Below are 14,370 nucleotides of genomic sequence, written 5' to 3' on the forward strand. Positions count from 1 at the left end.
AACTGAAACACAAACCCCTTAGTCCTGAGGTGGTAAATTGTTCCCAATTCCCACCAGGACAGACAAAACAGCATCCTTGTGAATAAAAAGAATTCTTTTCAAATAACTCCCCTAAGCCTAAGAATTTGGACCCCGCCCCCCCTCCCTTAAACCACTAACACATGTTTATTTTAACAAGTATAACTGAGTTCTGTTTTAGGAGAAAATTTCAATTGTGCACAGATGAGGAAAACAATGACTTCCTTATGTGGCTGCTCACAGCCTGTCTCCTCAGCAAATACCTGTGTGCATTTTGAGAAAAGAAATGAAATATTTCTGCCACTTTTGCAACGAGACTTGACTCTGACCAGGTGAATGTGTTTTCTTTAAGTGTCTTTAAATTAATTAATTAATCCATCAGCACAGTCTGTCAGCTCTCCCTCCAAAATGGCCCTGAATCTGCCTGCTGTTTATCCCCTCAGTAGCCACCACCGTGGGCCGGGCCACCACGCTCTTAGGCCTGGACAATTGCAGTGGACAGTGTTCCCTGCCCTGATCCTACAGTCCATCCTCAACCCAGAAGCCAGTGGCATCATTTAAATTGAATCCTATCACTGTCCTACCTAAACCTTCCCATGGTTTCCCATCACCCTTAGAGTCTAATCCAAATTCCTCACTGGCTGTTCAGGATGTGGCAACCTCATCGCATACCATCCTTTCTCCTACCTGTGATCTCCAGCCACACCGGCTGCCTTTCAAGTGCCTCATTCTCTCCAAGCACATTCCAACCTCAGGACCTTTGCACTTGCTGCTCCCGCTGCCTGGAACACTGTTTCCTCACAGTGTTTCTTGACAGGCTCCTTTGTGTCGTTCAGGCCCCAGGTCCAATATCACCTCCTCTGAAAGGCCTTCCCCAACCACCCTATCTAAAGAGGCCCCATAAAGCCCCGTGTGGCTCCGTTGGTTGGGCAGTGTCTCATGCACTGAAATGTTGCTGGTTCGATTCCTGGCCAGGGCACATGCCCAGGTTGCAGGCTCTATCCCCCGTAGGGTTCGTGCAGGAGGCAACTAATTGATGTTCTACTCTCAGGTCAATTTTTCTCTTTTTCTCTCTCCCTCCTTCCCTTTCCCTTCCTCTCTCTAAAAATCTATTTAAGCCAAAACCGGTTTGGCTCAGTGGATAGAGCGTCGGCCTGCGGATTGAAAGGTCCCAGGTTCGATTCCGGTCAAGGGCATGTAACTGGGTTGCGAGCACATCCCCAGTGGGAGATGTGCAGGAGGCAGCTGGTCGATGTTTCTCTCTCATCGATGTTTCTAACTCTCTATCTCTCTCCCTTCCTCTCTGTAAAAAATCAATAAAATATATTAAAAAAAAATTTAAAAAAAAAAAATAAAAATAAAAAAAAAAATCTATTTAAAAATCTTAAAAAAATAATAAAGCCTGGCTGGTGTGGCTCAGTGGTTGAGTGTTAACCTATGAACCAGGAGGTCACGGTTCGATTCCTGGTTAGGACACATGCCTAAGTTGTGGCCTCAATCCCCAACTTGGGGAAAGCATGGGGCATGCAGGAGGCAGCTGATCAATGATTCTCTCTCATCATTGATGTTTCTATCTCTCTACCCCTCTCCCTTCCTCTCTGAAATCAGTAAAAGTATATTTTAAATACATACATAAATAAAATAAAGAGGCCCCACAGCGAAGTTCCCTATCATATCCTCTTTTATTGTCCTCACGCTTTTCAATAACTAAATCTATCTTTTTATTCATTTGTCTGTTTATTGCCTGTGTCTCCCATTCATCCCCAGTATGACCTCCATAAGGGCATGAACTTGCTTGTCTTATTCGTGGTTTACAAAAGTGCTCAATAAATATTTGCTGAGTGCCCTAGCTAGTTTGGCTCAGTGGATAGAGCATTGGCCTGCAGACTGAAGGGTCCTGGGTTCGATTTTGGCCAAGGGCACATGCCCAGGTTGCAGGCTTGATTCCCAGTAGGGGGCGTGCAGGAGGCAGCTGATCAATGATTCTCCCTAATTGATGTTTCTGTCTCTCTCTCTCTCATTCTCCCTTCCTCTCTGAAATCAATAAAGAAATACATGTAAGAAATATTTGCTGAGTAAATGAATGAATGATCAAATAAATCAATGAGACAAAAGGAGAGAGAGAGAGAGGGAGAAGAAGTGTTATAAAGCGATCATAAAATGACAGGAGGAACATGGTGCCTTGAATATTACTTAGCTGGAATGTTTGAGACACATTATATGATTTATCTTTGTCACTTAATAGAAAATGGTAATTTATTAGATAATAATAGTATAGTGTTACTTTACTGTTTGCCTGAGTGATGCTGTGCTGAGTATCTGTCCGCCCACATGCTTTCTCTCATCCTTCCAACCCCCTGCAGTAGGTTGTATTATCAGCTCCCTTTGCTGATAAGGAACTGAGACTGGGGAGCAGAGGGAGTGAGGAGTGAGGTGCGGGTGGTGTTGAGCAGCTCAGGGTCCGCTCAGTCTTTCTGAGCCCTGAGCCGGCTGTGCCTACCACCCGCTCTGTTCCCACGCTCTACTTACTGAATTTCAATGACTTATTTATTTATTTTAAAATTTGTTTTATTGCTTAAAGTATTACAAAGAGTATTACATATGTCTCCTTTTTTTCCCCCCCTGACATTCCCCTGGCCTCCCCTACCCCCCAGTGTCTTGTGTCCATTGGTTATGCTTATATGCATGCATACAAGTCCTTCGGTTGATCTCCTACCCGGCCCTCGTCCTCCAACCCTCCCCAGCCTTCCTGCTGTAGTTTGACAGTCTGTTTGATGCTGTTCTGCCTCTGTATCTATTTTTGTTCATCAGTTTATAATGGTCTTTATTATCCATAAATGAGTGAGATCATGTGGTATTTTTCTTTCATTGACTGGCTTATTTCATTTAGCATAATGCTCTCCAGTTCCATCCATGCTGCTGCAAATGGTAAGAAGTCCTTTTTTACAGCAGCATAGTATTCCATTGTGTAGATGTACCACAGTTTTCTAATCCATTGATTTAGTCTCTGAATATACTCGCCATAACAAGGGTCCTTTGTAGCATGACTGTAAAAATGTGTCAGCTCTGTATTGTGCGTGGTTGATGTGGACTTGAAGAAGCCCAGAGATGACAAGGACAGAGCGAGCTCCGTGTGGCAAGGGTTGGGGAGCGGGGCTGACAAGGGAGGTCTGACGGGGAAGGAGAGGAGAAGCCAGCCTGGGGGCAGAGTGCCTGGAACCCAGCATCAAAGACTCCCCTGCCTGGGCTCAGGGCCAGCAGGGCTCACCTCCCTTCTCTCTGCCGCAGGATGGGGTGCGTGAAGTCCAAGTTCCTCCGGGATAGAGACAAGGTCTCAAAAAGCGAGGCCAGTGCCAACCCACACAGCCCGTTGTATGTGCCAGATCCCACGTCCACGGGCAAGCGGGTGAGTGGGGGAGGAAGGGGGTGGGGGAGGCTGCCCTGTGCTGATATGACAGCCCCCTGTTTTCCAAGGGAGAGCAGGCGTGTTTGGGGTGAAATGGGGTTGACCAGTCACCAGCAGCCTCCTAACTCTCCAGCAGATGTCTGCACTGAGCACCCAGGGCAGGAACGCCACTTCTTTTTTTTTTTTTTAATCCTCACCTGAGGATATTTTTTCACTGATTTTTTTTCCATTGATTTTTTTTTTTTTTAAGAGAGGGAAAGACAGAGAAATATTGATGTGAGAGAACGCATCAATTTTTTTGCCTCCTGTACGAGCCCTGACCAGGGCCTGGGCCAGGGAGGAGCCTGCAACCAAGGTACATGCCCTTGACTGGAATTGAACCCAGGACCCTTCAGTCCGCAGGCCAATGCTCTATCCACTGAGCCAAACTGGCTAAAGCCAAAGACGTCACTTCTTATCCTGCCACGCAGCCTGGGCTCCAGTGACCAGGTCCCGGGGAGCAGGCCTCAAGCCCAGGAAGTAGCAGAAGTGGAGCTGAGCACCATGAGTGACCAGAAAGGAACACCAGCAGCTGAAGTAATGACAGTGATGATACTATCAAGGTTCCTAGCCATAGCTGTAATAACAGTAGCGGCTACACTCCCATTGCTAATACCAGTGGGAGCGTAGCAGCAGGAAGAGAAGTGTAACACTGGTAGAGGTACTAACTTACCTTTATCCAGAGCTTACCAGGAACCAAGCACTCTCCTAAGTGCTTTATAGTTATTATCACCTTTAATCCCCACAATTATCTTATTGCCGGTCACCATTTCCATTACACCCGTTTTACAGATGAGCCACAGATTAAATAATTTGCCAAAAGCCACGTGGTGAGTAAGAGGTAGGACCAGGATTTAAACATGGATCTGGACCAAAGTCTCAGTGGTAGGAGCGAAAGTAACAGAGGCAGAAGCTGAGTGCTAACGATCGGAGCAGCAGCAGTGGTGGTAACAGTGTGGGCAGTGGTGGCAGAAGTAGTCATGGTAATAGCACCACTAGCAATGGTAGTTGCGAGAGTGATATCAGAGAGCAGTAACAGTAGTGATCGTGGTGGCAACAATAACAGTACTGGTAATGAGATGACAGTATTAATAGCAGCAGTAACAGTTATATAACAGACCATTTTTGAACACCTACTATGTTCCAGGCATCGGAGTGAGGTGTTCCCACATCATTAATCCTCACCAAAAGCTGTGAGGAAGGGGTTCTGACACTTTACAGCCAGGGTGACTAAGGCTTGCAGTGGTTCAATGACTCCTTGGGGTCACACAGCGGGAAAGAGGTAGAGCCAGGCCTTTCTACCCCCAAGGCTGGGTTCTCTCTCCTTCCGGGGTCCTTGAGTCCACCCCCTTACCTGAGGCTGCCTAAGGAAGCTCAGAGGCAGAGGTGTACGCCTTCACCTGGCACCCTTAGAAGCACAGTGTATTACCCCACAGCCCCTACTCCTTGTTCCCAAACCTACCCCTCCGTCAGCTCCAAACACACCCACTCTCTTTGCCATGACAGCCTGTAGAGGTTGAAGGTAAAGCTCTTATCCTAACCCACTAATTTCTTCCAAATCTTCCTGCTTATACCATGGGTTCCTGACCTCTCTCTGCCCTGCTTGCCCTTCTCCCGGCATGATGTCTAGAAATGGGAGAGTAGTAGAGGAGTCGCCTCCCTCCCTCTGGCACGACCTCTTTTAAAACACGCTGAGGTTACATGAGCTTCTCATACTGGTGATATCCTAACCTAAGCTGACATCCTCAACCCTTGGTCACTCCTGGGTCTGCTTCTCTCCGACCTGCCTGACCCTGGGCCCTTTGTGTGGTTCTCGGAGGCCCTCTAGCTTGTCCCCAGTGGGAAGGAGAGGGTCTTCTCCCACCAGTTTTTGGTTGTCCTCTCTGAGCATCAGATTCAAGGGATTCTACATTCAACCCCTCACTGAAAGGGTTCCCAGGTCAAGTCAGTTTGTGAAACTCTGAGCAGAACAGACTCCTTCCCTGGAGAAGTCAGGGCCTTTATGAATCTTTGCAACGGGCCTGGGGCTCTCCCAGAAAAGGGTATACTTCTCCGTGTTTCCCAAACCTGGTTCTTTAAATGACTGTTCAATGCCCTGGCCGGTCTGGCTCAGTGGATAGAGCGTCAGCCTGCAGAATCAAGGGTCCCGGGTTCGATTCCGGTCAAGGGCATGTACCTTGGTTCTTGGTTGCGGGCACATCCCCAGTAGGGAGTGTGCAGGAGGGAATCAAACCTGGGACCCTTCAGTCCGCAGGACGACGCTCTATCCACTGAGCCAAACCGGTCAGGGCCCAAACCTGGTTCTTTAAATGACTGTTTATCTAAGTATGTGACACACAAATGCATTCCCCTTGAAAAGAAAAGTCACAAATTACAATGAAAGCTACGTTGCTTCTGACCGAAGACCCCTCCCCAGAGGTCTCATCCCTCTCCCCAGAGGCACCCACTGTGGTCAGTTTGGTGGGGACCCTCTGGAACCTTTGCCGTGAACATACACTCACACGTACACAGTATGTGTCCGCAGGAAGTATTTAGGATGGGTGTGTATGCATTTTATGTAAATGTATCATCTTCTGAAGAACTAGCTTTGTTCACTCGACAATATATCTTCGAGGTTTACTAGTAGTTGTGTCAGGAATGAGGCTTGACCTCCCTCTTACAAGGGCTGCTTAGAGTGCGACAGTGTGGGTGCCAGTTCCCCTTGAGATAGACACGTAGGTTCCTTCCCTTACATCATGGAGCCTTTACTCATAGAGCATGTTGGTGGGCCAGGGTTTCTTCAAACGTATCTTGGAAAACATGGATCTGGACCAACCCCCTCACTGTATGTCAAGGGGAAGAGACAAGCCAGTGTCCCCCAGGGTGTCCAAGGGCAGAGCCCACACCTCCAGATCCTTGTCGTGGCTGTATCCCAGGTGCCATGTGGCCTCAGACATGTCCTGTGCCCTCTCTGGGCCTCCTCCCATGACACACAGGGCTGGGCTAAGAGGCCTTGGGGTATCCTTTTTGACACAGGCCTTCTGTGGCTCCCCACACCTGATTGGATTCACCCCTTTCTCCTATTTCTTCCCCACAGCGACCTGACCCCAACAACGGCAACCCCCCGGGTCCACGGAGGGTAAGTATCTGGCGAACGTGGCAGTGGAGTCGTGCTCTGTAGAGGTTGAGGTTAGGTTCTCAGTCAGAGCTTGAGGCAAAAATTCGTCAAAACCACCCTTGAAAATCCCCTAAATTGCCACCCAAGCACTTCGTACAGGCTATCCTGTTTCTATAGCACTGTTTCATAACATGAGCAAAACGCGGTTAGCTTTAAACTGTAGAATCACTCCCAGCATGGCAAGATGCTTACTTATAAAGACAGACACAGCAATGGGCCCAGGCCTGGGTGCCAGGTGTTGGGGTGGGAAACCCCCAGGGCTGTGGGGGTCCTCAGATAAAGCCTCCCTGCCCCGCGTGTCTCTCGTCCCAGCAGGTTCTAAGGATAACATCGTGATTGCCCTGTATGACTACGAGGCCATTCACCATGAAGACCTCAGCTTCCAGAAGGGAGACCAGATGGCGGTCCTGGAGGAGTGAGTCCTCATCCCCTCCCCCAAGACATTCCTACCCCCAATACGCAGTACACTCTCTTCTGTCCTTCAGTGAAGAGCCTTAGACGAGGGCAGTGATGGCGAACCTCTTGAGCTCGGCGTGTCAGCATTTGGAAAAACCCTAACTTAACTCTGGTGCCGTGTCACATATAGAAATTTTTTGATCTTTGCAACCATAGTAAAACAAAGACTTATATTTTTGATATTTATTTTATATATTTAAATGCCATTTAACAAAGAAAAATCAACCAAAAAAATGAGTTTGCGTGTCACCTCTGACACGCGTGTCATAGGTTCGCCATCGCTGGACTAGGGTGTATGCGACTGATGAGAACCTGATCGTAATAGAGGAGGAAGGGTTGGCTGTTCACCTGGGTGAAAGCCACAGTAAAGGGGCTTGTGTGCCTACTAATGGCGCACACCCAGGCAAGGATGAACGGCTCAAAGAGCTTCCCCAGGGAAGCCTTCCTCGGGCTCCTGCGATCAAGCTGCAAGCTTACCTGTGGACCAGACCCCGTTGAGGTGACTTTGCATTTAGAAATCTTTGGATCTCTGAGTTTGATCCCTTTAATCTCCTCCAGTCTTCACCATCAGCGAGTGTAGTGTCCAGTATGTGTGGGGGGCCAGAAGTGGCAGTGGTTATGCTTGGTCAGACTCCTGAGCCCACTCCCTCTGGTTCTTGGCCCCAGCTGCCCCCCTAGAGTCTGCCATGGGCACAGAGCCCCACCTTAGGTATGGCTAGGAAGGCCAAGGCTGCAAGACCAGAGAAAAATAGTGGAGCCACAGATGTAGGTCTGTAGGCTGTGAATGCAGGGACAAACCTCAGATGCACAGTGGGGACTGTTGGAAAGAGCCCTACCCCTAATCATGGGGTGTATGCAGGGGATACTCTAGGCCAGCCGTGGGCAAACTACGGCCCGCGGGCCGGATCCGGCCCGTTTGAAATGAATAAAACTAAAAAAAAAAAAGACCGTATCCTTTTATGTAATCATGTTTACTTTGAATTTATATTAGTTCACACAAACACTCCATCCATGCTTTTGTTCCGGCCCTCCGGTCCAGTTTAAGAACCCATTGTGGCCCTCGAGTCAAAAAGTTTGCCCGCCCCTGGTCTAGGCCAAAGCTAAGGGGACTAAGGGAAGTCCTGCCCACCGAACCGTTTGCTCCCTCCTGTCTCTTAGGTCGGGGGAATGGTGGAAGGCTCGGTCTCTGGCCACCCGGAAAGAGGGCTACATCCCAAGCAACTACGTGGCCCGCGTTGACTCTCTGGAGACAGAGGAGTAAGTATGCTATCTTCCTGCCCTCCAGCAGGAAGCATGAGCAAGGCCAGCCTGTCCCTGCCTCAGGGCCTTTGCACTCCCTACCTCCCCTGCCCGGCATACTCTTCCTCGGCTTCTTTGCCTGGCTGGCTCCTTCTCATCCTTCGGGTCTCGGAGAGGCCTTCCCTAACCACCTGTCTAAAGCAGGTCCCCTTTGTGACTTTCTCTCTTACTCCCTTTTCAACCCTTCTCACTAGCATTTCTTCCTTGTGCAAGATTTGCGCGTATTCTTGTGGGGGAAAGGGGAATGGGAGATTCGGGAAGAGACTGGACAAAAATCGTGCACCTATGGATGAGGACAGTGGGTGGGGAGTGAGGGCGGAGGGTGGGGTGGGAACTGGAAGGAGGGGAGTTATGGGGGGGGGGAAGAGGAACAAATGTAATCTGAACAATAAAGATTTAATTTAAAAAAAGAAAAAAAGAAGAAAAAAAGATTTGCGCGGTAACTTCCTAGGGGTAGAATTGCCAGGGAGATAGTTCTTTTTTTTTAAAAATATATTTTATTGAATTTTTACAGAGAGGAAGGGAGAGAGATAGAGAGTTAGAAACATCAATGAGAGAGAAACATCGATCAGCTGCCTCCTGCACACCTCCTACTGGGGATGTGCCCGCAACCCAGGTACATGCCCTTGACCGGAATCGAACCTGGGACCTTTCAGTCCGCAGGCCGACGCTCTATCCACTGAGCCAAACCGGTTTCGGCCAGGGAGATAGTTCTTACTGAATACCCTGTAACATTGCTTGACTCTTTTAGCACGGCATGAATCATTTTCAAAAATGAAATCAAAGAAGGTTGGGGGAAGGAGTGCAGAGTAGCACGGTGATTAAGAGCACGGGCTCTAGAGTTAGGCTGCCTGGATTTGAAGCGTGGCTCCACCACTTCCCAGCTGTGTAATGGTCTGGGGCTTTTTCCATCACAGCACAGGAACCACCGCTCACCCTGCTGAGGGTGGAAATGGATTTGGCTGCTGCTGCTTGAACGTTCCCACCCAGTATCCCAAATATTATGGGAGAATGAAGTAAAGATCCAAGGTTATGGGCCCAAGTATAAAATTATTTGAAATCTCACATTTTTGCTTAGAAATGTATGCCAGTTTTATATTTGACTTTGTATTACACAGAGAAGGATAAACCATGAAACTGATGAAGCTCAGACCCTCACTCACAAGGGCCTTCGAGGCCCTGACAGGAATGTCGTCTGTTCTTGTGAAATTTGCAGAAGTAGGATTTTGACCACAGTTGGTTAAGCCTGCTGTATTTTCACACTCAGCCTCTCTGTCCATCAGCTTACCGCTCTCACTGGGTGCTGTTGGAATGACCTCTGGGCATTCTGTATTTGCAAGGCTGTGTTATTTTTCTTAAAGAAAGCTCCCCAATGTGCATAAGCTTCAGTCAGTCTCAGCAAACTGGATCCAACCCGGGTCAAATGTCTGTTTTAATATCAAAAGAGTCATTGTTTTTCCCAAAAGAGTCTTTGAGGAAGATCAGTGCTGCAGGAAACCAGGCGTTGGGTATCCTGGTGGCCCTTGTCAGTGGGACAGGACTGCCCACCCAGGTTCACACGCTGTCTCTTCCCCTTCCCACCAGGTGGTTCTTCAAGGGCATCAGCCGGAAGGATGCAGAGCGCCAACTTCTGGCCCCTGGCAACGTGCTGGGCTCCTTCATGATCCGCGACAGCGAGACCACCAAAGGTGACCCAGCAATCCCCACTCTATCTATCTATCTATCTATCTATCTATCTATCTATCTAATAATAATGATGATGATGGCGACAGATAGCGTTTAATGAGTGTTTACATCCTGACTACTTTACAAGCATTACTTCTTTCAATTATCAGGCAATGTGATGAGATAGAGAGGTCTCACGACCAATCCCATTTTACAGATGAGGAAACTGAGGCACAGAGAAGTGATGTACTCACTTGTCCAAGGTCTCACAGCTGGACATGGAGGAGCCTGGACAAGAACCTGGCAGACTGATTCCACAGCTCACTCTTACCCTTGTGCTCCACTGCCCAGCTGCCAGGATGGTGCCAGGGGTGGCTTTAGAGGGGTGTCCGGAAGGGGTGCCACGGTAGTGGCCGGACTCTGAAGTCCCACTCCTGAGCGGTTTCTCTCTGACCAATGCAGGGAGCTACTCTTTGTCGGTACGAGACTACGACCCCCAGCATAGGGATGCAGTGAAACATTATAAGATCCGGACCCTGGACAACGGGGGCTTCTACATCTCCCCACGAAACACCTTCAGCACCCTGCAGGAGCTGGTGGCCCACTACATGAGTAAGTCCTGCCCAGGGCCACACCCTAGTCAGCGTGGACCTGTCTCCCGGGAACCCGAGTCACGGTGCCCTGTGCCCTCTGAGGCCTGCTGAGCTCTTTCTGACTCTCCCCAGACAAACAGTTGCTTTGGATTCTCCTGACATTTTAGGCCTATTGAGAAGGAGGGCAGAGCTGACATCTGATCATGCTGTGCTCTCTGGAAATGTCCCTGATCATGACACCCCCCTGGCACAGTGGCCAATTGCAGCCGACCAGGCAGGGAAGCCTCTGAGGGGAAGCCTCTGGCTGGCCGAGAGCTGGCTGCCCTGGGCTGACCAGCAACTCTGTTCCAGAAGGGAGTGATGGGCTCTGCCAGAAGCTGACGGTGCCCTGCGTGTCCTCCAAGCCCCAGAAGCCGTGGGAGAAAGACGCCTGGGAGATCCCTCGGGAATCCCTCGAGCTGGAGAAAAAGCTTGGAGCCGGGCAGTTTGGGGAAGTCTGGATGGGTAAGGACCCTGGGCCAGAGGGTGGTGGGAGGGAGGGAGCAGGGAGGTCATCACTTCCAGGAACAGCCGGAGACAGAGTGGGAATGCCACCAACGGTCGAAGGGGAGATCTGAATAATAACCGTAAAGGAGCAATCCCTCTGGTAGCAAACCAAATTGTCCTGCCATGCAAACACCGATTTACCTCTGAGGCCATTGACCTGTTGGAGTTAAAAACTTCCTCCTGGGAAGCAGGAGTCCTAGATGAGGAATCTGCTCCCTGACACAGAGCCAAGAGGCCTACCAGTTGGGGTGAGATTACCAAGGCCTCTTAGGATGATGGAAATTAAGAATGGGGAAATGCAGCTTGGAGATTTCCAGGTGAGTTCAGTGTCGGTAACTGTGTGCCTAGCGCCATGCCAAGGCATTGTGGGGCACCAATAAGGCATGTCCCACCCCTGCTGCCCGGCCGCTAATAACTCGAGGACAGTCATGCCTGGCCCAGTACCTGGTGCACCCGATTGTGTTTCCACCCACCATGTTTTATTTTCTTTTATTTTTTTAATATATTTTATTGATTTTTCGCAGAGAGGAAGGGAGAGGGATAGAGAGCCAGAAACATCTATGAGAGAGAAACATCGATTCAGCTGCCTCCTGCACACCCCCTACTGGGGATGTGCCCGCAACCAAGGTACATGCCCTTGACCGGAATCGAACCCGGGACCCTTCAGTCCTCAGGCCGACGCTTTATCCACTGAGCCAAACCGGCCAGGGCTCCACCCACCATGTTTTAAATGAGACTGAAGACAACTTACAGAGTCGCAAACAATTTAGTCCAAAAAAAAAATGTTTAAATACACATATTTCAACTATATTTATTGAGAGCCTGCTATATGCCAGGCACCTAATAAGAGGTTGTGGCAGAGAAAGTTTGGAGAAGGGAAGACAGATCTGAGTAATGAGTTAGAAAACAAAACTATCTATATATATAAAGCTTAAGTGACCATTACAACCAAATGACCGGAATGATTGGTTGATCAGTCGCTATAATGCGTACTGACCACCAGGGGGCAGACGCTCGATGCAGGAGCTGCCCCCTGATGGTCAGTGCGATCCCACAGCCAATCTCCCACGGCCCTTCCTCCCAGCTCCCCCCCCCGCCCCCCATAGACCCCAAACAGGGGGCTGGCTGGCCAACCTCCCAGGGCACCTCCCCCTGCCAGCCGGCCCCCCATAGGCCTCTATTGCTGGCCAGGCTGAGGGACCCCACCCGTGCATGAATTCGTGCACCGGGCCTCTAGTATTATATAAGGGTTTACTCTTACTAAAGGAAGACCTCAGACTTGGATTAAAGCTTCCTGGCAGCCAAGGCAAAAATGGAAACACAAGCAATTAAGAGATTTATAAGGTGGAGTAGAAATGGGGTGAGGGAACATCATGTGGGAAGTTCCTGAGGTGGGAGGGGTGGTTGGGTACCTGAGGTGCTGAGTGACATGCAGGCTGACTGTACACGAAAGTCAAGGGGAGTTTGGTGGATGATGAAGCTGGCAAGGTGGGCAAGGCCAGATCATGCAGGCCTTGTAGACCATGGTGAAACTGGTATTTATTTTGAGAGCAGTGTTAAGATTAAAGCATTTTAAGAAGAGATGGTATGTGTGAGGATGAGAGACAAGGCAAAGGTGGTCTGTGTGTATGAGTGACATGATCTGAGTCAGCGGTTCTCAACCTGTGGGTTGCGACCCCTTTGGGGGTCAAACGACCCTTTCACAGGGGTCGCCTAAGACCATCAGAAAACACATATATAATTACATATTGTTTTTGTGATTAATCACTATGCTTTAATTATGTTCAATTTGTAACAATGAAATTGGGAGTCACCACAACATGAGGAACTGTATTAAAGGGTCGCGGCATTAGGAAGGTTGAGAACCACTGATCTGCGTGATGTTTTGAGGTTATCCTTTAATCCCTACAACAGCCCTTCAAAGGCAGTGCTTATCATTTCTACTTCGCAGATGAGGAAACCACAGATGCGTGAGGATAAGTGACTTGCCCAAGGGCACACAGCCAGGAAGGCGTGGGCCAGCTTTCCAACCCACGTCTGTCTGAGCCAAAGCCCCTCCCTCTCTAAGGGCTGAGATGGGCACAGAAGACTTTGTGGAGGAGGCAGTTCTGCAGCTGGGCCTTCCTGGGCTGTGGGGAAAGAGCATGGGTTCTGACCATCTTTCCTGCTTTCTCACCCACTCCAGCCACCTACAACAAGCACACCAAGGTGGCCGTGAAGACCATGAAGCCAGGGAGCATGTCTGTGGAGGCCTTCCTGGCAGAGGCCAACCTGATGAAAACTCTGCAGCATGACAAGCTGGTGAAGCTGCATGCAGTGGTCACAGAGGAGCCCATTTATATCATCACGGAGTTCATGGCCAAAGGTGCTGTGTCTGGGGGCTGGGGATGCAGGCTGTGGCTCATACAAGTTAATTGAAGATTCAGAGGTGACTTTGACATGGTTCTTGCCCTCGAGATGCCCCCAGTCTGGCCAGGAGCTCTTCCCACAGGTATAAGCAGCCATTGCCCAGTCCTCTTGGTTAATGTGGTGAAATCATGTTAAGGGGATGCCAGTGGAAAGGGAGCACATGAAGCTACCAGGAGAGGGGAGTAGGGCAGAACCCCATTGGTGATGGAAGAAGAGGCTTATGGATTTACTGTGTGCCTTAAAGGCCAGGGGAAATTCTCCCTGTCAGCCACGTTCCCTGCATGGGCCAATGCTCTGGGGAAAAGATTCAACAAAGCATTCGTTCCAGGCTGTCCCCACCCTGCCCACCATGATCCAGAATTTCTCAGGGACTTTTTTAAGCCACCATTTCACAAATATTTTCAATCCTTGCCCATTTTAAAAAAATACTTCTATTGACTTCAGAGAGGAAGGGAGACAGAAACTTCAATGATGAGAATCATTAATTGGCTGCCTCCTGCATACTCCCCCCGCCCTCCCCCCCACCCCCCTAAGCAACAAACTGAACTCCGGATGTTCCCGGGCACTCGTGCTCGAGCTCCCTAAGGGCATTATACTGTAACACAAATGCCTCTGTTTTTGTGACCCACAACCCTAACACTATATTCGCTACCTGCTGCCGCAGTGTGATTTTTATACAGATACAAACCCACATGTCAGATAGGTGAATGAAAGCTGCAATATTATTGTTACTGATTAACCAAAGTAAACAGATCTTTAAGACTAAAGCCAAGTGCCATGGT

At 49.3% G+C, this 14,370-nt stretch overlaps 1 protein-coding gene across 1 annotated transcript in view; it reads left to right on the top strand.

Annotated features, from left to right (window-relative positions):
- Window positions 1-3,307: 3,307 nt before the first annotated feature.
- The window catches only part of HCK (HCK proto-oncogene, Src family tyrosine kinase), a 25,279-nt gene continuing 14,216 nt past the window's right edge, over window positions 3,308-14,370 (top strand). The window contains exons 1-9 of the mRNA XM_023754361.1: window positions 3,308-3,424; window positions 6,540-6,585; window positions 6,933-7,035; window positions 8,235-8,333; window positions 9,960-10,063; window positions 10,503-10,652; window positions 10,985-11,137; window positions 13,365-13,546; window positions 13,803-13,821. Coding sequence (XP_023610129.1) covers window positions 3,308-3,424; window positions 6,540-6,585; window positions 6,933-7,035; window positions 8,235-8,333; window positions 9,960-10,063; window positions 10,503-10,652; window positions 10,985-11,137; window positions 13,365-13,546; window positions 13,803-13,821 — 973 coding nt within the window. The remainder of the gene's footprint in view (window positions 3,425-6,539; window positions 6,586-6,932; window positions 7,036-8,234; window positions 8,334-9,959; window positions 10,064-10,502; window positions 10,653-10,984; window positions 11,138-13,364; window positions 13,547-13,802; window positions 13,822-14,370) is intronic.

The sequence above is a fragment of the Myotis lucifugus genome, unplaced genomic scaffold (genome assembly GCF_000147115.1).
Source record: "Myotis lucifugus unplaced genomic scaffold, Myoluc2.0 scaffold_60, whole genome shotgun sequence".
Classification (NCBI taxonomy): domain Eukaryota; kingdom Metazoa; phylum Chordata; class Mammalia; order Chiroptera; family Vespertilionidae; genus Myotis; species Myotis lucifugus.